The 27,784-nt window shown below is 41.7% G+C and overlaps 1 protein-coding gene across 1 annotated transcript in view; it reads right to left on the bottom strand.

Moving 5' to 3' along the window:
* NECAB1 (N-terminal EF-hand calcium binding protein 1) overlaps window positions 1-27,387 on the bottom strand; it is a 281,474-nt gene extending 254,087 nt beyond the window's left edge. The window contains exons 1-3 of the mRNA XM_040354611.1: window positions 27,007-27,387; window positions 14,255-14,279; window positions 1,405-1,513 (exon numbers count right to left, since the gene is read on the bottom strand). Coding sequence (XP_040210545.1) covers window positions 1,405-1,513; window positions 14,255-14,279; window positions 27,007-27,105 — 233 coding nt within the window. The 5' untranslated portion in view covers window positions 27,106-27,387. The remainder of the gene's footprint in view (window positions 1-1,404; window positions 1,514-14,254; window positions 14,280-27,006) is intronic.
* Window positions 27,388-27,784: the final 397 nt, after the last annotated feature.

The following is a 27,784-nucleotide window of genomic DNA, read 5'->3' as shown; positions in this document are numbered from 1 at the left end:
TTCACCACATGATACATTGGGAGGATTTGTATATGAAGTACCGTTGCCTTATCCATGGTGTATACTCATTGATGTCAATACTTGGAAGCTGTGCTTGCTTACTTTTCCCTGGGTGTGTTACACCAACAAGCCCGCTCGACTCATCAGGCGTATGCCTTGTTGGGTCCAAAACATCTGGTAAGCCTTTGATCTTCACAGTGGTGGATTACCGTATTTATCGGCGTATATCACACACTTTTTTGCCCTGAAAATCAGGGCAAAATCGTGGGTGCGCGATATACGCCGATACCCGCTTCCCGCGCCGTGTTTGAATGCCTGCGCCAACATATACCGAGCGCAGTACACTCGGGTACATTCGGCCAGGCTCGGCTTCGCTCGTAGTCACGCTCTGTGACGTTTATGCGTGAAAAGCCAAGCCTGGCCGAATATACCCGAGTGTACTGCGCTCGGTATACGTTGGCGGAGGCTTCAAACAGAGCGCGGGAAGCAGGGATTCGACATGAAGACAGCGCGGGAGAAACCAGGAGGACACCACCGAGGCCGCAGACGGACGCCGGACCGGACAATGCTGCCGATGGACGCCGGGCAAGACACCAAAACTGTAAGTAGTAAAATGTTTTTTTACAGGATTTTAGGGTCAAAATTATGGGTGCGCGCTATGCGCCGGAGCGCGCAATACCCCGATAAATACGGTATCTACAGACAACTACATATACAGTCACTTTCATCTCAGTGGAATATTCAAACTATATGTTCACTTGTTCACTAGCACACTTGGTTCATTGCCATCCATGGTGTTTATTTCATGCATTGTTTTTATTATCAATTATAGATTCACACTATTCACTTTGTGTATTTACCTACCCTGAATACTTGGACTCTTGTCCATGTGTTTATTAGCACTATTTTGTTTTGTTTTTGATTGTGCTTTCACTATCACTTTTGACTATTATTCATATTTTATTGTGTGTGTATTCCAACCAGTTCATTGGTTCAACCTATCTGTTCAGTTCACACGGAGATTACATTCATATTTATTTATTTACCAATCCCATATCTTTTGAGCACATCAAAAGTATCATTTTGAGCGCCGCACTTTATCACTTCCACTTTCGCTTTATAATACAGTATATCTGTTGTGCAGGCAGTTATTATATATTCTTAATTTTTATTGACAGCGCAGGTTTTCCTTCCCCCCTTTTTCAATCTATATATTGTTGTATATATAATAAAGTTTTAGGAGAAATAGTTTAAACCCGTAACCAATAAAATCAATATGCAGCCATCCAAAATTCCTGTTTAGTTATATCTGACCTACAATCAATCCTGAGTTTCTTAAAATGTGCAGTAATCGATCTACTCTTTCTTGGGTTCATTATAAAAGATAGTGAATACATTTCTTACTCAGTTTTGTGGGTGTCGATGGTGTGGAAAAGCTCACTCAGCTCCTCTGCACTTAAGATTCCATCAGCAAAGTAAGCCTTAAATTCTTCAAAGGACAGTTTTCCATCATCTGCAATCACAAGAGGAAGCTGCATTACTGGAAGATGATAAAGCATTATCCAAAACTTTAGCTAAAAGGTTTTTGAATTTGACTTGCAAGGTTTGTAATTGATGCTTGTTACTGGTCATCATTCCCAGATAATCCATTTCTTTAATAATACTTATCAGACAGAAAATTATTGTTTAAATATCAACCTTCACCAGATGTTAAAATGCCAGTTTAAGGTAGATTTATCTTTAGAGTGTGGTATCTTTTAAGTAGGCATATAAATTGCTTTTCCCAATAGCAAAGTTGGGGTCACTTCCAGTTAACGACACAGTAAAAACACGCTGAAGATACATAATGTATTTTTTTTTAAACACATATTTTTAGTTTATACTGCAATGTTTTCCTTAAAGCCCACCTTTGGGTATATAACGTGGCCCCAACCATTGTTTAAAACAAAAAAACATACCAACATATACTTGAACTTCCAAAAGGCAAAAAACAAACATTAGCAGTGCTACTTGATCAACATTCAGATCAACATATAAAAAAAGTCCTTCTTTGACACTCCACGATTATGAAAGCTGTGAGCCTGTTCACCATCTGGGTTGAATGGCAAGAGATTGTTGTAATAATCCCAGTTCCCGTCACCACACCTTGAGATAAAACCCCCCAATGGGTAATGACTCACCAGATCACAGCAAAAGCCAAGCCTTATACGATCATATCTCTTTATCTCGCTGTCTGTTTAAGGTCAAACTCTTCATCTATATCAAAAAGATAAAAACATTCAAAAGCGTGTAATATCCTCGGATAACATCAGACTGCGAGCGCAGCTCTCATCACCCTTCCGTTGAAATAAACAAAGCAGTTCCTGGGTTGAGAGGCACAGTCACGTCTGTACAGATCGATCGTGTGGTCGTGTGGGCGGCCAATGATGTTTGTTTTAACGGAAGAGTGGTGAGAGCTGCGCTGGAAAGCTGATGTTATTAGAGGATATTACATGCTTTTGAATGTTTTTATCTTTTTGATATAGATGAAGAGTTTGACCTTCAACAGATCGTAAGATAAAAATATATGATCGTATAAGGCTCGGCTTTTGTTGTGATCTGGTGAGTCGTTATTCATTGCAGGAACTGGGATTATTAACCACCCAGAGCGGACCCTAAATTCCGGGAAACTTGGGTAAACAGATCCAAGTAAGGGGCCCTCCTCTGTGCCGTCAGTACCCCCTGCCAGTAATCTCTGCAAGTGCCCACAGTGCCCATGAGTGTCACCTATCAATGCCCATGAGTGCCACCTCTCAATGCCCACAAGTTCCACCTATCAATGCCCACCAGTGGTGCCAATAAGTGCCTAATCAGTGCCACTTAGCAGTGCTGCCTATCAGTGCCCATTACTGCCACCCATCAGTTTCCATTACTGCCACCCATCAGTGCCCATCACTGCCACTCATCAGCACCCATTACTGCCAGCTATCAGTGCCATCTATCAATGCCACCTTTTAGTGCCACTTCTCAGTGCCCACCAGTGCCACCTATCGATGCCCTTCAGTGTCACCCATCAGTTCCACCTCTCAGTGTCACCTCTCGGTGCCCACCAGTGCTGCCTATCAGTGCCCACCAGTGCTGCCTATCATTGCCCACCAGTGACGCCTTCTTGGTGCCCATCAGTGCAGCCCATCGGTGCCCATCAGTGCAGCCCATCGGTGCCTATCAGTGCAGCCCATCAGTGCCCATAAGTGCAGCCCATCAGAGCAGCCTCATCGGCGCACATCAATGACTGAGAAAAATTACCCGTTTGCAAAATTGTATAACAATATATATATAAAAAAAAATGTTAAATCAATGGAAGTTGCCTCCAAAGTCGGATCTCTGTCTTAACTGAAGCAACTTTACGGGAAAAGAAAATAGTTTACTCAGGCAAACCCCTCCCTCCCACAGAGCTGATTATCCTGTGATTGGCCAAAGTCGCCTGTCCTGAAGGGCAACTTTAAGTCGCGCTGTAAGTCGGGTTGCCCCTGTGTGAAACGGCACTTAGCTGCTTGTATTAGTAAATAGATAGGAATTTATAATATATTTGCCTGTTTGAGTCTTCATGTGCATTTTTTTTCTTTCATCTGGAGGAGAGGTTTTCTCAACTAAGCATACCCTCCTGCCTGCATTCCTGAGCTAAGGGTAGATGAATTTCAGGCAGTAAATACTACATGAATCATCTGCTTTTAAACAGGATGGCTGCCACTAGAAATGCTAGGTGGGGGCAGATTTAAATATTATGGGGCAGATCCACAAAAGAACTACGCCGGCGTATCTATTGATACGCTGCGTAATTTTAAAGTTCCTGCGTCGTATCTTTGTTTTGTATCTACAAAACAAGATACAACGGCATCTGGGATCGATCCGACAGGCGTACGTCTTAGTACGCCGTCGGATCTTAGGTGCATTTTGTCCGCCGGCCGCTAGGTGGCGTTTCCGTCGAATTCCGCGTCGAGCCTGCAAATTAGCTAGTTACGGGGATCCACGAACGTACGTCCGGCCAGCACATTTTTTTACGTCGTTTGCGTTCGGCTTTTTCCGGTGTATAGTTAAAGCTGCTATTATGAGGCGTACTCAATGTTAAGTATGGCCGTCGTTCCCGCGTCGAATTTTGAATTTTATACGTCGTTTGCGTAAGTCGTTCGCGAATAGGGATTTGCGTAAAATGACGTCACCGTCGTAAGCATTGGCTTGTTCCGGTTTTATTTTGAGCATGCGCACTGGGATACCCCCACGGACGGCTCATGCGCCGTTAAAAAAAAACATAGTTTACGTCGTATTTACATAAAACACGCCCCCATCACATCCATTTGAATTCCGTGCCCTTACGCCGCCAAAGATAAACTACGCCGCCGTAACTTACGGCGCAAATTCTTTGAGGATTCGAAAAAAAAAATTAAGTTACGGCGGCGTAGTGTATCTTAGATACGCTACGCCCAGCGGAGAGAATCGCCGCTCTACGTGGATCTGCCCCTATGTCATCCTTTCATGGTCGGTCCCGAGGAATTAGAATAATTAGATGAATCGTGTTTATCATTTTTATATACTAACCAAGATCAAGTGGTCAAACAAATGTTATCTATATTTATGACACACCAGGCAGTTTTATTTCTTGTGTGTAATTACTTATTTTGTATGCATAAATAATTTTGTATAATTTGTATAATTAAAAACATTGTGTACTCTAATTTCTTGTGTGCTGTACGTGCGCCTGAAGTCCCACAGTTACAATGTTCTGTGTTAATGTACAATGGACACCAAGATCCATTACAGTTCACAAGGTGAGCACATGAAAAGCTTTCTGGATAATAAAAACAAGCTAATTGCATGAATTGCATATCAAAATAATATCGTAGATCTCTGAGTCATCCAGCAGAAGTGCTTCTCTAGCTGCTCATGTTGTCCTTTCAGTTATGTGCACATTAATTATAGAAAGCATAAACAGCTAATAAAAAAAAGGTAACATAAGCAATTATCAGCCTTATATAAACAGCAGAGTGAAATCAAGTGAACTCAGGGTGGATTTGATTAAAATCAAGTGGATTTAAATCATGATTTACCGGTAAATCACTAGTAAAAAGGCTTGATTTAAAATCAAGTAAATTTAAATCATCATTTTTAAAGCGCAACTGTCATCTGTGTCCTGCAGCGGCTCCTCCTCTGACCCGCTGTTGACTCACCGACAGTCCCATTCACTTTAATGGGACGGCTGGTAATGCGGCAATGACACAACAAGGTGAGGGACGTGGCGGCAGCAGGTGAGTGGATGTCCGCTAATAGGCGCTGCCATGATGGATCTGAAATGACAGGTGCTCTTTAAATGTAAGGACCTATTCTTGCTGGTAGTTAGAATCTTTAATATTTGCAAACAAAATGAAAGTTTCCTACTTAGAATAATAAGCTGTCAGGTTAGTAAAACAGCAATATCAGAACTGATTCAGTCATACAGTTTTTAGTGTACATAGATTTTGCAAAACAATGGGATAAAGGAATAATCCTGAACTTTGTTTTATCTCATGGTTATCAGGGCTTTTTTTCAGCGGGAACGCGGGGGAACGCAGCGGGGGAACGCAGTTCCGGCACCTCCCGAACTGAATGTATGTAATGAAAAGAGGTTCTGGGGTGTGCTGGAGAGTCTATTGATGCTGGCTGCTGGGGTATCTCTTGTTGCTAGAGGGGATCTATTTTGCAAAATAAGGGGGTCTGTTGTTGCTGGGGAGTTCTTCTGTTGCTTGTGGTGAATCTGTTGCTGGGGGGGGGGGGGGGTCAGTCATTGCTAGGAGGGATGTACTGTTGAGAGAGGGGTCTTTGTTGCTTGCTGCTGGAGGGTATATTGATGCTGGCTACTGGGGAATCTATTGTTGCTGGAGGGGATCTATTTTTGCAGGAGTGTGTCTTATGTTGCAGGGGGTCAATATTTGCTGGGAGGGATCTGCTGGCTGCTGGAGGGCCAATAATGATAGCTACTGGGGAAGCTATTGTTGCGATTTGACTGCCTTTCATGTTATCATTAACAAATTCTATACAAAATACTTAGCACCGCAAAATAAAACTTGTTTCGGCATTCTCTAAAAGGGGTGGTACTCGGAAGAGGATAAGGGGTGGAACCAAGGAACGGTGCTCAGAGGTCGGTAGGGGGTGGAGTCAAGGGTGACTTGGAAGGGAGGAGTTCCTGCACCTATTCTCTGAGAAAAAAAGCCCTGATGGTTATTGTGAAATTGTGTGAATGCATTAATGCAGTGCATGTTATCTCAGCTTGCAGAGCTTGAATTCATCGAATGAGCTTACCAAAAATGTAAATATTGCAGAATATACAGCCTCATGCTACATAACTAAGCTCCATTTCATGCTGAATAAACTAAATTAATAATGTACCTTAAATAGAAAACTATCTTTAGATATATTTTCACTCCAAAAGCAGTTTATTAAAATTAATTTGATAAAAATCAAAGAAAATCTGATTTAAATTAAAAAATATTTTTTTTTATTTTTTTTCCATTATCTGTGCCCCTTTCTGATGATCATGTGCTGGTCGGAGCGGAGGGAATATTTCTTCAGTTTTGGGTGCATGCCCATTCCGCGCCACTTATGTTCTTTTGCCTTGGCTCAAGTCCCGGCCAGCCGCCTGCCTATCTCCTTGCCCTCCCTGGTGGAGGGATCTTCCTCTGCACCCCATCCAGTAGTACCCGGGGGCCCGGAGAGTGAGACTTGAGAGGCTGTGAGGCGGGCAGCGACGGGCAGAGAGTTGCTGATTGCTGCCATTACTAGTAAAAACAAAAATATGTTTCATTTAAAAAATCTGGTCACCTTACTTTAATTTGACTTTCAGTTATGTGCAGACTTCTGGTAAAAGCAGTGAATCCCCAAATCTGCTGTGTTGCAACACATTTTTTGCCAATTGTAAAAAAACAGAAATGGATGCTGAGTGAAATGGAAATTTTTAGATGGCAAAATGACTTCTGAAGCATTTATATATGTTATGTTAACAATTAGCAAAAATCAAGGTTTCATTTGAGGGCCACTTCCGATTTACACATTGAGAAAATGCATGTAGGACATTACAGTCCCATTTTTGTGAAAGTGTCCCAATGCAATGTACATTAGTGGCCAAAGCAAAAGTAGTACAGAGTACCAAAATGTACAAGGGGCTGGATTCAAGATTACACAGGCGCAATTGCTTACATGCCCCGGCGTAACGAATGCTTCTGATTCAGGAACCTCGTTACGCCGACTGCAGCCTAAGATATGCGCGGCATAAGGCTCTTATGCCCGCATATCTTAGGCTGCATTCTTGCGATGGCCGCTAGGTGGCGTTCCCGTTGTGCTCAGCGTATAGTATGCAAATTGCATACTAACGCCGATTCACAACGTTGCGCGAGCCCTGCGTACGCAGTTTACGTCGTTTCCGTACGGCGTCTTTCGCGTAAGGCTGCCCCTGCTATTAGCAGGGGCAGCCAATGTTACGTATACCCGTCGTTCCCGCGTCGCGAAATTTCAAATTTACGTAGTTTGCGTAAGTGATTCGTGAATGGCGCTGGACGCCATTCACGTTCACTTTGAAGCAAATGACGTCCTTGCGACGTCATTTGCCGCAATGCACGTCGGGAAAGTTTCCCGACGGAGCATGCACTCTACGATCGGCGCGGGAACGCGCCTAATTTAAATGATTCCCGCCCCCTACGGGATCATATAAATTGCGCGCGCTTACGCCGGGCATTTTGCCGGCGCGCCCATGCAATTTACGGAGCTACTGCTCCGTGAATCAAGGGCAGCGCAGTAATTTTGCGGGGGCGCAGGGCAAAAACGTTGCCCTGCGCCTCCGTAAAAAAAGCGCAATTTTACCTGAATCCAGCCCAAGGTGTCTAAAGGTGCATGCCCAGTTTTTCTTATGTTAGCCAGTCTATACAAAATAGTCTGTCTTAATGCATTGCATTAACACATAATAAGCTTTCTTAACCACTTCAGCCCTGGAAGAATTTACCCCCTTCCTGACCAGAGCACTTTTTTACGATTCAGCACTGTGTCGCTTTAACTGACAATTGCGCAGTAATGAGACGTGGTACCAAACAAATTTTTTTTTATTTACGTCCTTTTTTTCCCCACAAATAGAGTTTTCTTTTGGTAGTATTTGATCACCTCGGCGGTTTTTATTTTTCACGCTATATAAAAAAAAATAGAGCGACAATTTAAAAAATATATATATAGAATTTTAGCTTTTTGCTATAATAAATATCCCCAAAAAATATATATATAAAAAAAACGAATTTCTTTCTCAGTTAAGGCCAATATGTATTCTACATATTTTTGGTAAAAAAAAATAAGTGTATATCAATAAGTGTATATTGATTGGTTTGTGCAACCAAGCTTCTACAAAATAGGGGATAGTTTTATGGAATATTTTTATTAATATTTATTTTTACTAGTAATGGCGGCGATCTGTGATTTTTATCATGACTGCGACATTATGGCGGACTCCTCTGACACTTTTGACGCTATTTTGAGACCATTGTCATTTATACAGCGATCAGTGCTCTAAAAATGCACTGATTACTGTGTAAATGACACTGGCAGGGAAGGGGTTAACCACTAGGGGGCGATGAAGAGGTTAAGTGTGTTCTAATGAGTGATTCTTTCTGTGGGGGGGGCTGGGCTACTAGTGACACGACAGTGATCATTGCTCCCGATGACAGGGAGCAGTAGATCAGTGTCCTGTCACTAGGCAAATCATCCCCCCGTTCTGCCATAATCATTTGAGTTTCCATTATTTCCTATGGGGAAATTTGCTTTGATATACAACTGCTTTGGATTACAAACATGTTTCTGGAACGAATTATGCTCGCAATCCAGGGTTTTACTGTATAACTAATACTGATTTTTTTTAACATCCCTGTATGAGCTGACACATCACACATAGCCAGTAGCATAATGAGTGTGTCATTATTCTGGAATCACCACTTTGTGACAATCTTATGCTGTTAGAATTGCAGCTTGAACAACAGTTCTGGCTCATGGCACAGTTTTTCACCCATAAAACACGCATGTTGAAAATAAATAAATGTTAGAAATAGTACATTGTTTATAAATGTGCATACAGCCCCTTATTAATATTTAAACAGCTCGGTCCTGGAAGTCCACTTAATGCTAATGATCACAATTGCCAACAGCTATGATCATTTAGTATCCACCATATACAGTAATTCATTACGGTATTTATAAAAACGACATATACAACCCAAAATATCCTATTACTATAGCGACACTAATATTCTATTCTTAGACTCAGTTGACTGTTATGGGCTTCTCCAGCTGCTTCCAACAAATGATCACAACTCTTCATAGTACCATACTTATATCATTAACCTCCCTGGCGGTATGATTATTTCAGATTTTAGGTGCTGAAAGCGGTACCATTATTTTGCATGGAAATTTGGCGTTTTATATTGTAGGCCTGCAATTCTTAGGAATAACTCACTTAAATATGTCCAAACAAGAGTCTAGTAGACATTCCAGGTATAATAAAATTTAAAACACAAAATCATAAATTATAATATAATAAATACATATAAATAATTATAACAAATAATATAATAATAATAAAAATTATTACTTTTAATTTTTTTATGACAAATTTTCCCACAAATCGCTATCGCTCAATTTTGCAAGTGACTCTAGCTGGTCTAAAACCATTTTTGACATAAAGGGACACTTTTGGTTGCTATGGACAATCTCCAGTTTCCAGGCAGAAAGAACAGTTTTTATTATATAAAAGTACATGTAGGACACTGGACAGACCTCTAGGGACAAAGGGGGGGGGGGGGTATTTTTTTCATACAGTACTGTAATCTAAAAGATTACATTATACTGTATGTATTGTGTTTATTTACTTTTTTAAATTTGGCCCGATCTCCACCCCGTGCGTCGTAACGTTGCAGGGAAGGGAGCTCGGCGGCACTCGGCACTGTGAATCGAGCGAGGAGGACACCGCTCGATCACACAGTGGGGAGGCATCACAGGATCCAGGGCCTGTGGACACTGCGAGGCGGTCCCGAGTCTGGCTCGGGGTTACCGCTTTTGGTCCTGAAATTCCACCCCGAGCCTGACTCGGGATTACCGCTCAGGGGGTTAATTCTAGACAAATAGAAGATGTTACCCTTTATACTATTTATGACCAGACAGCATTAAAGCCTATAAAAATAGAAGTGAAATATCAGTGCTCATGTAAATTTATGCATATAATAGCTGCTGACACTATACCTAGATACTTGACAAAACAGGTATAAATATATTAAATATATAATACTGTAAGTCCATGGCTCACAAACCCAAAACTAAAATGATAAAAATAAATAGAAATAAAAAGTAATCCTTTGACTTACCACAATCTTACCCCCAATGTTTCCTATCCAAGTACTAACCAGGCCCAAACCTGTTTAGCTTCTGATCTGATGAGATCAGGCACATTCGGGGTCCCCCAATGTCTATTGTTAACAGCAACATGTGTAATTAACCACTTAAGGACCGCCTCCTGCACATTTATGTCGGCAGAATGGCACGGCTGGGCACAAGCACGTACAGGTACGTCCTCTTTAAGTGCCCAGCCGTGGGTCGCAACCGCAACCCGGTCCAAAGCTCCGTGACCGTGGGACCCGCAGATCTGATCGCTGCTGGAGTCCCGCGATCGGTCCCCAGGGCTGAAGAACGGGGAGAGCTGTGTGTGTAAACACAGCTTCCCCGTTCTTCACTGTGGCGCCGTGATCGATCGTGTGTTCCCTTTTATAGGGAAACACAATCGATGATGTCACACCTACAGCCACACACCCCTACAGTTAGAAACAGACATGAGGTCACACATAACCCCTTCAGCGCCCCCTTGTGGTTAACTCCCAAACTGCAATTGTCATTTTCACAGTAAACAATGCATTTTTAATGCATTTTTTGCTGTGAAAATGACAATGGTCCCAAAAATGTGTCAAAATTGTCCGAAGTGTCCACCATAATGTCGCAGTCACGAAAAAAATCGCTGATCGCCGCCATTAGTAGTAAAAAAAAATGTTTTATAAAAATGCAACAAAACTATCCACTATTTTGTAAATGCTATAAATTTTGCGCAAACCAAAAATAGGTAGAAGAATATGTATCGGCCTAAACTGAGGAAAAAAAATGTTTTTATATATTTTTGGGGGATATTTATTATAGCAAAAAGTAAAAAATATTGCATTTTTTTCAAAATTGTCGCTCTATTTTTGTTTATAGCGCAGAAAATAAAAACTGCAGAGGTGATCAAATACCACCAAAAGAAAGCTCTATTTGTGGGAAAAAAGGACGCCATTTTTGTTTGGGAGCCACGTCGCACGACCGAGCAATTGTCAGTTAAAGCGGCGCAGTGCCGAATCGCAAAAACTGGCCGGGTCCTTTAGCTGCCTAAAGGTCCGGGTCTTAAGTGGTTAAAATGCTTTACATAAACCATAGCTCCCAACTATCCCTGATTTCGAGGGACTGTCCCTGATTTGGAACAAAATCCCTCTGTCCCTCATTCCTCCTAATTTTTCCATCATTTTAGTCTGATCTTTATAGTTGTATAGGAAAAGCACTATTTGTCTATCAAAAAGTGTTTTACAGTGCTAACCCTTTCATACAATTTCTAAATTACTGCATTTGTACATTTCAAAAGCCAACATTAAGGAATAATAGTGGCAAAAAAGCACCTTTGTGTACGATTCTCCTTTAAGGGGGTGTGGTAGTGGGTGTGTCCTATGCCTACATAGTTTTGCTAAAAGGTGTCCCTCGTTCCTATCTCAGAAAGTTGGGAGGTATGCATAAACCATGATATTGTGGTAATATACAAAAACCTTATGATGTAATTTGTCACGAAACCAGTAGGGCGGACCCAGATACTGAGCACGGAATGGAGGCCATCTTTGATGCTGAAATTCAATGTTGCTGTACCATGTTATATGCTGTGTTACTTGACATTTGTAAGTGCTTAGACGTAATAAATTCCTTTTTATGGGTGGTTTTACACTATGTGGAGTGTCTCTTTTATCATATGTGCATCGGTCCTGCTGAGCTAATTCCCAGTGGTGCAGTGGTTCCCTTCCAGTTGTGGGTGTATATGACAGCAAAATTCCTGGTGTCTCTGTGGATGAGTGGAGGCTGAAGAGAATGCTCTTTCCTCTGGGCAATTTTACTGTGCACAAATGACCACTTTTATATGTAGGGTCGCATTATTTGGTAAGCCTTGTGTGAGACCGTACAAGTGTTTAATGCTGCTGGCTTGAGGAGCTCATCCTATTTTTCATCATGGCTTGTGGGACTCTATTCATTATCTTATAGTGTATTTTCTGTTGTATATGCCTGGTTAGTACTTGGATGCGAGACATTGGGGGGTTAGATCTTGGTAATTCGTAGGATTCTATTTCATTACTAGTTTTTGGTTTTAGAGCATGGCATTAAAGTCTAGATGTTCATTCCAAATTTAGTAGTTTCAGGATGTGTTAACGTGACAATATTGCTATGATCTGCCAACCTAAATAACTCATTGGCCCAGATTCACGTACAACGGTGTATCTTTGTGCGGGCGTAACATATCCTATTTACGCTACGCCTGCGCAACTTTTACAGGCAAGTGCCGTATTCTCAAACGAAAGTTGCGGCGGCGTAGCGTAAATAGGCCGGCGTAAGCCTGCCTAATTCAAATGTGGTGGATATGGGCGTGTGTTATGTTAATTTTATGTGACCCCACGTAAATGACGCTTTTTACGAACGGCGCATGTGCCGTCCATGAAAGTATCCCAGTGCGCATGCTCCGAATTAACCCGCAAGAAGCCAATGCTTTCTGTGTGAACGTAAATGACGCCCAGCCCTATTCGCGAACGACTTACGCAAACAACGTAAAATTTTTAAAATTTGACGCGGGAACGACATCCATACTTCACATTGGTACGCCGCATGTACGCCTCATATATCAGGGGTAACTTAACGCCGGGAAAAGCCTAACATAAATGGCGTATCTGTACTGCGTCGGCCGGGGCGTACGTTCGTGAATTTGCGTATCTAGCCTATTTACATATTTCTAGGCGTAAATCAGCGTACACGCCCCTAGCGGCCAGCGTAAATATGCAGTTAAGATCCGACGGCGTAAGAGACTTACGCCGGTCGGATATAACACAAATCTATGCGTAACTGATTCTAGGAATTAGGCACATAGATACGACGGCTCAGACTCAGAGATACGACAGCGTATCTGGAGATACGCCGTCGTATCTCCTTTCAGAATCTGGGCCACTGTTTTTAAGAGCATATACATTTCTTTATTTTATTTGATACAAAAAAATGTAGGTAAAAATAATAAAAACTTTTTCTTACTCATTATTAGTTGCTCACATCATGACCAGGGCTAGCTGTAAGTGCTCTTTCAAACGGGCAGCCAGGCGGAGCTAAAAACAGGTTTCTCATCTGAGTTTTAATTAACTCAGGCTGCAGAGTTTGACAGGTGGCACCGCCTGGCAAACTTGCCCATTAAGATCAATGGGGTTGCACTTGCATCCTGACTGTGAGTCAAATGCTTTTCTCACAGTTGTGGCACATTCCTACAATGTAAAAATTGCATTTTGGCAATAAAAACAAAAAAGTAAAAATCAAAAACAAAAAAAAACAGACATCTGGAAGCAGTATTAGCAGCTTTTGAACACCTGACATCCACTGCTATACCGAAGACTATTCTGTAACTTATTTGCTTTCTGTGATATGTCTACAGAAAAACGTATTCAAACATAAATAACGGTACAGCATAAATATAGCAAATATATTGGAAAAAATTTAAAAATTCCTTTATGTCCAGCTTATTGCAGCCAAACTATTGCAAATTTTGATGTTTTGCAAATCTTTGCTCTGATGCTCCAGCAACAAACTATTTGGAAAACCCAAAAGTGGCAATTTTGGTTGAGTTCCTGGAAAAAAATATAAACACCTACAGTACTTACAGTGGGCAACACCTTGGGGTCTCTTCTCATACAAGAGAGCAAATTGTATTAAAAAAAAAAACAAAAAAAAAACATTATCTGATTCTGTGAAATGAGTTCAGTTTAGTCATTGTTTAAATGATCAGCGATGTATCTTTCTCTCCAATTACCGTTACCCTTCCAAGCCGCAGGCTAGCTACAAAGGCCATAAATATATCATGACTTTTCTACAGATATTCGTTTCATATTTAATGCTGTCATATTCTTACCATTTTTGTCTGCTCGTCTCAGGATCTGAAAATAAAAGAAAAAAAATAAATTACTATCTCTGCTACTGACAGATTTATTCATACCAATTACATTTCATTTGACATCTTTTTTAACAATCTTGAGCAGGCTGAGAAAGTACAGCAACTTTCAAATTACCCACGAGGCAGTTCTGACTCATAGCCAATAAAATATTTTATGGTATCTCTCTCGCTTTATATATACAGTATATATATATATATATATATATATATATATATATATATATATATATATATATATATATATATATATATATATATATATATATATTACGGAATCTCCCTTTACCTACCATAGACTTGTTCCTATGCTAAGAATGGCCCCTTGTAAGCCTCATGTTTTTTTTTCAGAGAAATAAAATACAGACAGTGAGAAAAGAAAAATGAAAAATAGCAATAGTACAGAATTAATTATATACTCGGAAGAAAAGAAAGGAAAAAACATAAATGCAAAGAATTAAATTAAAAACTAAAATCTAGATACAAAAAAAAGTAATTTTTTTTTTACCCAAACAGCTCAATTAGAGAAATTGTGCAAGACGTCACGTTTGACGAAACATGTCGGGCGGAGCTATGCGCTGATGTCATCACGCTCCACGTGACCCCGTAAGTAAGGGTGTTCGTTTGTATTTTTTTTGCCGGTGTTCTAACAATATGGGTCCCCTATGGCAGTGGTCATCAACCTTGTCCTGCAGGGCCCACTAACAGGCCAGGTTTGCAAGATAACTGAAATACATCACAGGTGATATCATTTGCTGCTCAATGATTGCAGTATTCTAGTCTATATCTCCCCAAGGTAATACATAAAACCTGGCCTGTTAGTGGGCCCTGAGGACAGGGGTTGATGACCACTGCCCTATCAGATAGTGCCCGGCCTGGACTGCCCATGCGCAATCGGAGATCACGGAAATCTCAGAGACTGAACATCTGTTCCATCAGCTGTAGTTTGAGCATGCGCAGTTAACACGCCACTCGCTCTATCAGATGGGGGCCCATTAAGATAGAACAGCGCTGGCTGCACTCAAATACAGCAATGGGCGGATATTTTTTTCTAAGGGGCAGGTGTATTATGCTTATCCACGCCGCTCGCTGATAGAACAGCGCTGGCCGTGCTAACTCAATACAGAAAGGGGCGGATGGTTTTATCAAAGGGGTGGATATGATTATAATGCCGCATACACACCATCACTTTATGTGATGAAAAAAAACGACATTTTCTGTGAAGTAAAAAACGACGTTTTTGAAACTTCAATTTTCAAAGACGAAGTTGCCTACACACCATCGTTTTTCTCACAATGTTCTAGCAAAGCGAGGTTACGTTCCACCACGTTTTTCCATTGAAGCTCGCTTCATAAGTAGTTTCTGGGCATGCGCGGATGAAAAAAACGTCGTTTTAAACTACGTTTTTGCTACACACGGTCAATTTCTGTGAAGTAAAAGTTGACGTTTTGAAAAACGACACATAAAATTGAAGCATGCTTCAATTTTTTTTGGTCGTTTTTTAGAAGACATAAAACGACGTTTTCCCCCACACACGGTCAATTAAAGTGACGTTTTTAAAAACTTCATTTTTTTTCATCACATAAAACAACCGTGTGTACGCGGCATAAGAGGCCGTGCTCACTGAATAGAAGACGTTTATTATGTCCAGCCTCAGGGGCGGGTGCTTTTCTGAAATGCTCAGCCAGAGCTGTTCCATCAGCGAGCGGCGTGAATAAGCATAATACACCCGCCCCTTAGAAAAAAAACATCCACCCCTTGCTGTATTTGAGTGCAGGCAGCACTGTTCTATCTACAGGGGTCCCCTATCTGATAAGCATCGGGAGCGACCGGCAAGAGCGGTGTGTAAACTGAGCATGCTCCAACTACAGCTGATGGAACAGATGTTTATTCTCTGAGATTTCCGTGATCTCCGATTGCGAATGCGCAGTCCAGGCCAAGTACTATCTGATAGGGGACCCATAATTATAGGACACTGGCACATTTTTAAGTTTTACATTACTCTGGAATCTTTTTAAAAAAATAAATCAACTGTGTTTATATTATAACACACTATCGGAGGCTTTTTTATTCTCCTATACGCTTCGCTCCCACTTGGGAGATCGTGTCCCGGAGCACAGTGGATGGAAGGCACTGTTTGGAGGAGGGAGGACGTTTGGATCGCAGAGGCTTCGGCATCCCGGACTCATGTCTGACCCTGCAGAGGGCAATATCTGGTGACCTTGCTACTTACAGGACGTCCTGTGTATCTGGTAAGAGTATTTACATCTTCTGGTGTTTATCCCAAGGAAAGGCCTTCTCCAAGCTCCCTTCGGTGGTGGTGGAAAATCTAGAACATCTTCCCATCCTCCTTTCTCCTACTGGATTGGATTTTTCTGATTACTTCACGTGGACTTTTCCACATTTATGATCAACATTTTATGTGATTTCCCATTTTCACTTTTTTTTTGTGCACTGTATTCATATTGCCATATGTACACCATTTTCATTTGCTTTTTCGGTTTATTTATTTGTGCAAATTTTAGTGTTTGTTATACTACACTATCGTTTAGAGTTATTTTAGGCTCTAATCCTATTTAGTAGCGCAACCATTTCCCCTTATGCCGCCTACACACGTCCGTTATTCATGTCATGGAAAAAAACAGTTTTTCTCGAAGTGATTCCTCTCAAGCCTGCCTTGCATACACACGATCGTGAAAAAAAAAATGCTCGAGCAAAGTGCGAAGACGTACAACACGTACAACGGCACTATAAAGGGTAAGTTCCATTAGATTGGCGCCACCCTTTGGGCTGCTTTTGCTGATTTTGTGTTACTGCGTGTTAGTAAAGGTTTGGTGAGAGGTTTATGCTTTTCAGTCTGTTACAGCGTGACGAATGTGCTATCTCCATTACAAACGCTAGTTTTACCAGAATGAGCGCTCCTATCTCATAACTTGCTTCTGAGCATGCACGTTTTTTTCCCACTTGTTAAAGTGTACACACGACCGTTTTTCACGACGTGAAATAGAACAATGTGAAAAACAACGAGAAAAAATAGAGCAGGTTCTAAATTTTTAACGCCCATTTTTCTCGTCGAGAAAAATGCTCTGGAGCCCACACACGACTGTTTTTCACGACCAATTAAAAAAATTGCATTTTTCTCATCATGAAAAATGGTCGTGTGTACACAGCATTACACAATTGGCGAAATTGACAGTTTCCCCTTAGGCAAAACTGAGACTTCAAAGACAGAAAAAATTGTAAGTTTTTGACGAAGCCAATTGCGTTAACATCACTCCACCCATATCAATTAGCTATAATGATCATTATTGACTCTCCATTTCAGCACTGAGATAAGTGATATGATAAGATTGCTAGCTGCATCTGTCTATCTGCTTACCGCTTCTCTACACTGACATCAATTTTCTTGGTTGGTAACCTTGAAAATCTCTGGAGTGTTCCACATTTAAGATGAAGCTAAATGCAACTTTGGCCAAAGTAGACCTGTACCTACAGGCAGCTTGGACAAACATCCAAACATTTACCCATTCGTGGGTCAGTACTCAGTATGGGAACTGGGTACTGACACTGGTCCAAACAGACATGGGGACATACCATTTATCATCTGCTAAATCTGCCAAGGTACTGTCACTGACCTTGTCAGCCTGCAATGCTACTTCCCCTCTAATTGCACCAATGGAGCATTGCCACGGTGTTCAGGTTGACTAAGAAGTCATCACAAAGCAATACTTGGCAGAGGAGCAGAGGACACATATGTGACAACAGATTAAACTCTTATGGGGGGGTCCTGTTTATCTTTTAGAAATAAGTGCTCACTTGTTGATGGTACAATATATGGCCGGGATTCAGATAGGAGTTACGACGGCGTATCTCTGGATACGCCGTCGTAACTCTGAGTGTGCAGGGTCGTATCTATGCGACTGATTCGTATCAGTTACGCAAAGATTTCCCTAAGATCCGACCGGCGTAAGTCTCTTACACCGTCGTATCTTAGGCTGCATATTTACGCTGGCCGCTAGGTGGCGCTTCCGTAGATTTACGCGAGGAATATGCAAATTAGGTAGATACGCCGATTCAGAAACGTACGTCCGCCCGGCGCTTTTTTTTACGTCGTTTACGTTAGGCTTTTTCCGGCGTAAAGTTACCCCTGCTATATGAGGCGTATCCTATGTTATATATGGACGTCGGGCCAGTGTCTAATTTTCCGTCGATTACGTTGTTTGCGTAAGTCGTTCACGAATAGGGCTGGGCGTAATTTACGTTCACGTCGAAAGCATTGGCTTTTTGCGGGTTAATTTGGAGCATGCGCACTGGGAATCGTTCACGGACGGCGCATGCGCCGTTAGCCAAAAACGTCATTTACGTGGGGTCAGCCATCATTACCTTACAACATGCCCACTGCATGGAAAATTTGAATTCCGTGGGCTTACGCCGGAACACCATATACGCTACGCCGCCTTAACTTAGGGCGCAAGTTTGTTCTGAATATGGCACTTGCGCCCTAATTTACGGCGGCGTAACATATCTGAGATAAGTTACGCCGCCCCGATTGATACACAATTGTATCTGAACCCGGGCCTATGTTTATAAAATACCACCTGCAAACTCTAAGGCCCCATACACACGGGAGGATTTATGCGCGGATACGGTCCAGCGGACCGTTTCCACGGATAAATCCTCTAGAGGATTTCCGCGGATTTCTATGCGATGGAGTGTACTCACCATCGCATTGAAATCCGCGCCAAAATCCTCTGGCGATGACGTGTCGCGCCGTTGCCGCGATTATGACACGGCGACGTGCGCGACGCTGTTATATAAGGAATTCCACGCATGCGCCGAATCATTACGACGCATGCGGGGGATCCCTTCGGACGGATGGATCCGGTGAGTCTATACAGACCAGCGGATCCATCCGTTGGGATGGATTCCAGCAGATAGATTTGTTTAGCATGTCAGCAAATATTCGATCTGCTGGAATCCATCCAAATATCCGCGGAAACAGATCCGCTGGAGTGTACACACCATAGGATCTATCCGCTGAAACCCATTTGCTGGGATTTTTCAGCGGATGGATTCTATCGTGTGTATGGGGCCTTATATTTAATTTAAAATGAGGATTCTTGTCTCCTCATTATATCTCCACATTATACACTATGGGCCAGATTCACAAAAGGGATACGACGGCGGATACGCCGTCGTATCCCTGTTTCTATCTATGCGACTGATTCATAGAATCAGTTACGCATAGATATTCCTAAGATCCGACAGGTGTAATAGTTTTACACTGTCGGATCTTAGGATGCAGTACCGCGGCCGCCGCTGGGGGGAGTTCGCGTCGTAAACCAGCGTCAGGTATGCAAATTAGGAGTTACGGCGATCCACTAAACTTTTTCCCGTCGTTACGTCGCCGCAAGTGTTAGCCCGAGGGCTTTCACACTGGAGCGGTGCTCTGGCAGGACACTCAAAAGAGACCTGCTAGCTGCATCTTTGAGGCACCGTAGGAGCGGTTATTCACTAATCTAGTGGCTGCATTGATCATTTTTTGAATTATTTGGTGGCGCCATACCCCTCATTATTTCTTATCACTGTAGGAGCGGTGTATACACTGCTCCTAAAGCACCCCTGCCCATTGAAATTGTTGGGCAGCGGCGCTGTGCGGGTGGTTTTAACCCTTTTCCGGCTGCTAGTGGGGGTTTAAAGCCCCCCCGCTAGTGGGTGAAAAGCGCGGCAAAAACGACGGTAAAGAGCCGCTAAAAATGGTAAAAAATCTTTACCACCAACGCTGCCCGCACCCCAGCGTGAAAGTAGCCTTAGATCCTTTTTACATTATGGCGCTTTTCAGACACTTTCACGCTAAAAAAAGCACCTGAAAAGCTCCTAAAAATTACTTCTCAATAATATCAATGGATGCTTTCACACTGGGGCGGTGTGCTGGCGGGGCGGTGAAAAAAGTCATTTTGGAGCATGTTTGGAGCGCCTAAAAAAGTGCCTTGAAAACAACCCCTCTCTGTTAAAAAGAAGGGGAAGTGCTTCAAAAGTGCCTGAAAAGCACACGAAAAACGCTTCAAAAGCACAGCAAAATGGTTCTTTTGAGCCCTGTGACCTTAAAAAAAAAGCGCACCGCTGACCTCAAAAGCACTTGAAAAGCACCCAATGTTTTATAGGCATTTTTCAAGCACCTCAGTGTGAGAGGGGCCATAGAGAGAAAGGAGAGGACAGAGTGAGTGAGAGCAGAGAGAAAAGGGAAACAAGAAGAAAAAAATAGAAAGGAAAGTACAGAAACAGTAAAAGAAAACATTATATGTTACCGCACATCCTTTTATTTTCTGATCCATTTCAATCAGATCGAGATTTGTTCTTGGTCAGTGCATTATTTTTAGACATGGTAACAGAGTCGTCAGGGCATTCTCATTGATCTCAATAGAATCCAGGAAACAGGATTCCTATTTTAACTATTTTATGGTGGGCATGTGTGTGTGTGTAGGGGTCAGAGCCTCCAATAGCCATAAACCCATGCTGCCAATATTATTTTTATAAAGTGAAATTTTATTGTTACAATATCTAGGTCAATTGTTAAAGAAAAATAATAAATCTGTTCTTTTAATAGTTCATTTAGCAATTGTTCATTGGCATTATTTCCATTGCACTGAGCCTGAATGATTCTTAACGGTGAGGAATGTATATTAGTTAGCAGCATTAGAGACAGTTGGTTTGACAAGAAGACAACACAGGTGGCTAAGGGTGGCAAGTTCTTACTGTAAACTATGTGAATTGTGTCCATGTCCTGATTAACCAGACGCAATTGGCTCTGTAGGTGGCCCTGTTGCCTCTCATGTCTCGCGGCGGGGAGACCAATATGGCGCCGACATCCTCCACGCGGACTCTGCTGCAACCGCATCCTATGCCGCTCGCTCACTCCTGTGGACCATCCGATCCCATCTGGGAACCAGCAGCCCTCCACCAGCCAGCTTCAGGAGCGGTGAGTCCACCCCCGCCCCAGCTTCCAAGGGCGGGGTCGCCGCACAAATCCAGGCAGGCCTCAGTAGGCCTCAATGAAGCCTCCCTCACACAATGCTCGGAAGCCGTCCCGTGGCTGCTCCGCACGGCCTCTGACCCAGGCCTGGCTTTTGGGAGCCCTGAATCCCCTGCCTCCCCCGCCATCTCGGAGGACTTTCCCCCACTGCCAACACCTGATCAGGCCTGGACATCGGGGGCCTCACAAACGCTGCCCCCTGGCTCACATAGGCCGCAGCCAGCACCTCTCCTGATCTCTGCTCCCCCCAGCCACAGAGACTCTCCTGGAATGCAGACCCAAGGCCTGCTGTGTGGGGGACAGGCCCGTCAGCCTCATATGCCTGGGCACTCTGCTCCAAACCAGGCAAGGGGCATCATATATTTATATGCACTTTTGTTTTTACTTTGCTCATTACAGCAAAGGACAAACAAATCGAAATATGCAATAAAGAAAAGAAGAAAGAAAAAAGTAACAGATTACATGTATAGAATATAATTACTTATTAACTCTACAGTAGTTTGTTGTTCCATGTCACTAGCAGAAGCAGAATAGCTTTTATGGCCTCTGTGAATGTATTCTCTCTTGAGAGGAGATTAAGGGAGGATATGATCAACATGTACAAATACATAAGTGGTCCATATAGTGAACTTGGTGTTGAGTTATTCACTTTAAGGTCATCACAGAGGAGAGGACAAGGGGGCACTCTTTACGTCTAGAGGAAAAGAGATTTCATCTCCAGTTATGGAAAGGTTTCTTCACAGTAAGGCCTTGTACACACAAGAGCATATCCGCTGGAAACGGTCCTCCGGACCGTTTCCAGCAGATAAATCCTCTGGCGGATTTGGATCTGATGGCTGTACACACCATCAGATCGAAATCCCCGCGGAATACATCCGTGGTGACGTGGCCGCGCCGTCGCCGCGACGATGACGCGGCGACGTGCTTGACCCTGAAGGTAAATTCTTCCACGCATGCATCGAATCATTACGACGCATGCGAGGGATGGGAGCGGACGGACTGATCCGGTGAGTCTGTACAGACGACCGGATCAGTCCGCTGGACTGGATTCCAGCGGATAGATTTCTTAGCATGCTAAGAAGTTTTTATCCGCTGGGAATCCGTCGGCTGGATTTTTATCCGCTGGGATAGATCCGGTCGTGTGTACGGGGCCTAAGAGTTGTGAAAATGTGGCATACAGTAGACTCCCTCAAGAGCTGGTTCTGGCCAGCTCATTAGAAAGCTTTAAGAAAGGCCTGGATTATTTCCTAAATGTACATAATATAACTAGATACTTTCATTATAGGTAACATTTATCAGGGGAATATCCAATTGCCTCTGGGGTAATTGGGAAATAAGTGGGTGTAGGTTTGTGTATAAGGGATATTATGTATTTTTGTCCCCTATTATTGGTTGAACTAGATGGACTTGTGTCTTTTTTTCAACCTGACTAAATATGCAACTGTGTCTGTTGAGTAGCATTCTTCCAATGTGAAGATGTTGTTTGTGCAAGCCACAATAATCACAATTAACAGATGAGTTCACCCTAAAATGTTCTAGTTATAAGTGGAGCATGGTGGGCTGAATCAGTTGCTGTTTTCTTATGTGTCTCCAACAGTGATATCGCCCTGCCATGAATCCCAGCTCTGCTCCTGTCCACCTTGGAGCTACAATGTCCCCCATCTACTTTTGTATGGCATAGCTCCTTCTGTTCTGTAAAAAAACACTTCCCACAGGGAGAATGGAATCCCCTCTGAGTGACCGAAAAGCAATGTGCAGACACAGGAAATCAAGAACAACAATCTCATGAATAAAGTACCCAAGATATACAAGAACTGGTCATGTAATTAAACTCTTCAGCATCCAAAAAAAAAAAAAAAAAAACGAAAATATAATTAAAATAATAATAGATTGACCCATTAATGGTGAGTGCAAAATTTGGGGATTATAATCTTTGCATGTATCAAAACAATATTTAAATCTCTTTGAAGCTATCGAAGTTTAAGTTTATTAAGTATCCAAACAGATTTCAAATTGGGTTAAAATTGGATCCAAAGATATTTTTTCCCCAGAGATGAAAAAAAACTGTCCTATCAGGTCTTATTTTATTACTTCCTACCAAATGTGAATAAATAACTCACTACTGTGCCAGCAGCATCAGCACCCATAAAGGTCTTTTTGATAGCGTTATGTGTTTACCATGTAGCTCAGTCTTTCTCAACCTTTTTACCCCCGAGGAACCCTGTAAAATAATGTTTGGGTTCTTTGAGAACCCCTTGAAAAAATAATATATCTGCAGCTAACTCAATAATTGGAAGAATGTTTTAAACAAAAGATACAGCTAATGTGGTATACCTAGCGTATTTGACACCCAGGGCAGATCATTTTGTTACCATCTCCTTACAAAATTATTTCCAGTAAATTCTTGAAATAAATATTAATGCAAAGAAGAATTGCAGACAGTAAAAATGGTGGTGTCCTTTAGTGGTCAGTGTAGAAGTAAGCCCTTACATTTGTAGTTAGTGTAAAATCACCCCTTGTATTAGAAGTTAATGTGGGTGGGAGATCACCCCACCATTGTTCACTGCTCAAGGAACCCCTAGCAGCCTCAGGAAGATTCCTAGTTGAGAAATACCAATCTAGCTAGTAGTTGGAGATTTTTGTAGCAAGTTCTGTTTGGTGTATTACTTATGATGTAGATTTTATGCTATGCTTCATCATCACATCTTCATCATTACCATTTAAATCGTGTTCCACATCTCCTGCATTTCCCCAAAAATAAGCCCGGGTCTTATATTAATTTTGGCAGCAAAAGACACAGTAGGGCTTATTTTTGGGGTAGGTCTTACCATGTAATGTGCTGTCTTCTTGCCCCCTCTCTCTCCGTGCCTGACAGGAATCCCCAGTGTGAACTGAGTTAAAATGCTCGTAATATCCTATAATCCACTCTATTACAGTATTATATAATGTACAATGTGTGTGTTTCTGTAATAGCATTGTGCCAAATACCTACATTATAGTGCCGCTCTGCGCTTCTGTGACCAACCGGAGCTCTCTTACGTGCAATTATATTGCAGAAATACACACATTGTACATTATATACTACTGTAATAGAGTAGAATATAAGATTTTAAAAGCATTTTAAACTAGGGCTTATTTTCAGGGTAAGGCTTATATTGCAGCCCTCCTGGAAAATAACGCTAGGTCTTATTTTTGGGGTAGGTCTTATTTTCTGGGAAACACGGTATATCGGAGGTCAACAACAGAGTAAGGTATCTTTAGAATTGTATATGGTCCCCAGAGGCTAGCTTTGAGCAGTCCTTCTCAACATATTTAACATGAAGGAAACCTTGAAAACACTTTCTAGTCTCAGGGAACCCCTGACAATATACACAGCTCACAGTACATTTGTGGTCATTGGGAAGTTTAAACTCTACGGACTTAAAACGACAGTATATTCAGATAACGTCTTCTTTTTTTTTTTTTTTTCACAAAAAGGTTTTAACGTCTTCTCTTTTTTTATTTGTTGTAGTCAGTAATAAAACCTTGCTTTCACATATTTTCTTTAACTTCATGTAAATAAATATAACATTTCACAGGTTTCTAAAATTGCGCTAAGTGCAGTTAATGCACTGGTAATAATGATAAATAATTCTGTATGTACAGTATATGAGCTGTACATAGTGTCTATACAGAAGAAGACTGATCCCAGTATCTTCTGCATTTTGTTACATAACACTGACAATTCTCATATATGTGTTTCTGATGGGGGAGAATCAAGAGGTGTTGTACAGTCAATGGCCTTTTTGATTAGGGGAAATGGTGACTGACTACATATACAGTATTTGCATTAAGATTAAGATCTTTTACTATATACCCAATCTGACTTATTTTACAAGGCAAAGAGCTATGACAAAGTCACCAACCAGCATTTATCTCTCATTAGCCTGACTTCTGCTTCTCATAATTGCTTATGACTGGCAAACATAATTGCTTTGGGTATTGGATTTTTTTATTTTATTTTTAAAGTGTGATAGAAAATGATAAGATTAAATGTTCTAGAGTTTAACATCCATTCTTAAACGACAGAGGCAGGAATGAGAATGATGGCATCAAAGCCAAACTTGCACATGTTGGGGGTGAATGGTCATTAGGACTTGGCAAATCTTATGTATCTGTAGGCATCTGTTAATAGTCAACATATCCTTGTCCGTCTTACTATACCAGCTACCAGGAGTGTTTCTAGGGTCCTAATAAACCAAAAGGATCTCTGAGCACATAGATTAAAATGTTGAGAGCCTGGTAGAATACCATGATCATCTTTTCTGGGTCATATACAATGGGCCAGATTCATGAATATTTACGGCGGCGTATCGTATCCCATTTACGTTACGCCGCCGCAAGTTTCCAGCGTAAGTGCTTGATTCACAAAGCACTTGCGTGTAAACTTTCGGCGGCGTAGCGTAAAGCCGTCTGGCGCTAGCCCGCCTAATTCAAATAGGGCGTGTACCATTTAAATTAGGTGCGTTCCCGCGCCAAACGTTCTGCGCATGCTCCGTTAGGAAATTTCCCGTCGTGCTTTGCGCGAAAATACGGCGCCCCGACGTGTTTTTTGAACGGCGACGTGCGTAACGTACTTTCGTATTCCCGGACGTCTTACGCCAAAAAAATTAAAATTAAAATTTGACGCGGGAACGACGGCCATACTTTAACATGGATGGTGTAATTTTACACCATCTAAATAGCAATCTTAACTTTACGACGGGAAAAACTGACGTAAGAGAATGCGACGAACGTGCGTACCTTCGTGGATCGCCGTAAACAGCTAATTTGCATACCCGACGCTGGAAAACGACGCAAACTCCACCCAGCGGCCGCCAGAGAATTACACCTACGATCCGAAGGTGTACGAAGCCGTACGCCTGTCGGATCTTAGCCAAAAGCCGTTGTATCTTTGTTTGTGAATTACAAATAAAGATACAACGCTGCAAATTTGAAAGTACGACGGAGTATCAGCAGATACTCCGGCGTACTTTTTCTGTGAATCTGGCCCAATATTTTTAACTGAACAAAAATGAATTGGTCTAAAAACTGTAATGTAACCTCATAATGACAAAAGCATTACTAGATGGATCGAAAAGAAGATAAAATATTTCAAAACTGTATAATGCATAGAATTTTTCATCTCCATACCTCATAGGAGACCCGGAGCACTCAATAGAAGACCTGGGGCACGCGCCCCCGGATGCCAGGGTTTACTAATGCCCATGCCAGCTACTTTCATTAAAGCAAAGTATTCCCATAAAAATACCCAATTTTGAGAGACATTATTTTATTTAGTAAATGACTCCCTGAAATTTTGTTCCCTAAAAATATTTACAGATTTAAATAAAATAAAAAATTCAAATTGTGCACCTTTTACATTCAGCTCAAATAACTGCCTCATCTTACCGAATGTTTTTTTTTTTTATTTAATTATTGAAGATAATTCTTAAACACAAAAAAGATTTTCAGAAATTGATTTAAAAGACATATCGTGAAATAAAACAATATTACTCCTGGTTGACTATCCCAGCAGGAAAGTGTGCCGTCCCGGAAATTATTTAGAAACCTACCTTCTGCATGCACTATAGTACACATTATAAAGGGAAGATATATATAATGGTATATACAATTCCAAAGACTATTTATTCCTACTTACATCCAGGAAGATTGACATGCCTTTAGACATGTGTAGGGATGAGCTGAGCTCCTCTGAAGAGTCAGTCCTGGAAGGAGAAGACATGTCTTGGCAATCCATTCTCCAATAAGTGTGATGCCTGTGCTCTAGGCAGAGCTCTGTATACCTGGATAATCCTCACTTCTGGAGCTCCGCTTCTCTAAGCTAGTGATGCTCACTCTTAATAGCAATCTGATGTCTGCTGATCTTCCTTCAGTCCCTCCCAAGTGTGTTCAACCTCCTTATCAACAACAGTGCACAACCCCTTAGCCTACTCTTCCCCAGTGGTAACTAAAATAGTAACACCTCATTTTCTATGGACTCATATTAAATACAGCACTGTTTTTCTTTGGAAGCTTTTCATTTGCAAGTAATACATGCTAACTGTCCACTGTGGGAATTTTTGGAATGGTGTATAAATTATTTAGAAAATTAAATCTTCTCTGTTGACTAGGGATGAATATTGTCTTCTAACGCCATCTAGTGGTTAGATAACGGTGATTCAAGATCATAATATTATTTCAAGATAATAACAATTCATTTTTTAAATTAACCACTTGCTGACCACGCACTGTACATTTACTGATACGTATACAGGGTGATTGAAATGTAACTCCTTATTTTAAAAACCTTATAATTAATTTTTGAATCATTATTTTTACAAAACATGAATATGAGAAGAACACACATAACATGGAGTTTTATTTAACCACTTCAATACCCACCCATAGTCAAATGACGTCCACAGATGGGATCTCAC

The sequence above is a fragment of the Rana temporaria genome, chromosome 5, assembly GCF_905171775.1.
Source record: "Rana temporaria chromosome 5, aRanTem1.1, whole genome shotgun sequence".
NCBI lineage: Eukaryota > Metazoa > Chordata > Amphibia > Anura > Ranidae > Rana > Rana temporaria.
The sequence above is the reverse complement of the archived record's forward strand: the minus strand, read 5'-3'. Positions and strand labels throughout refer to the sequence as shown.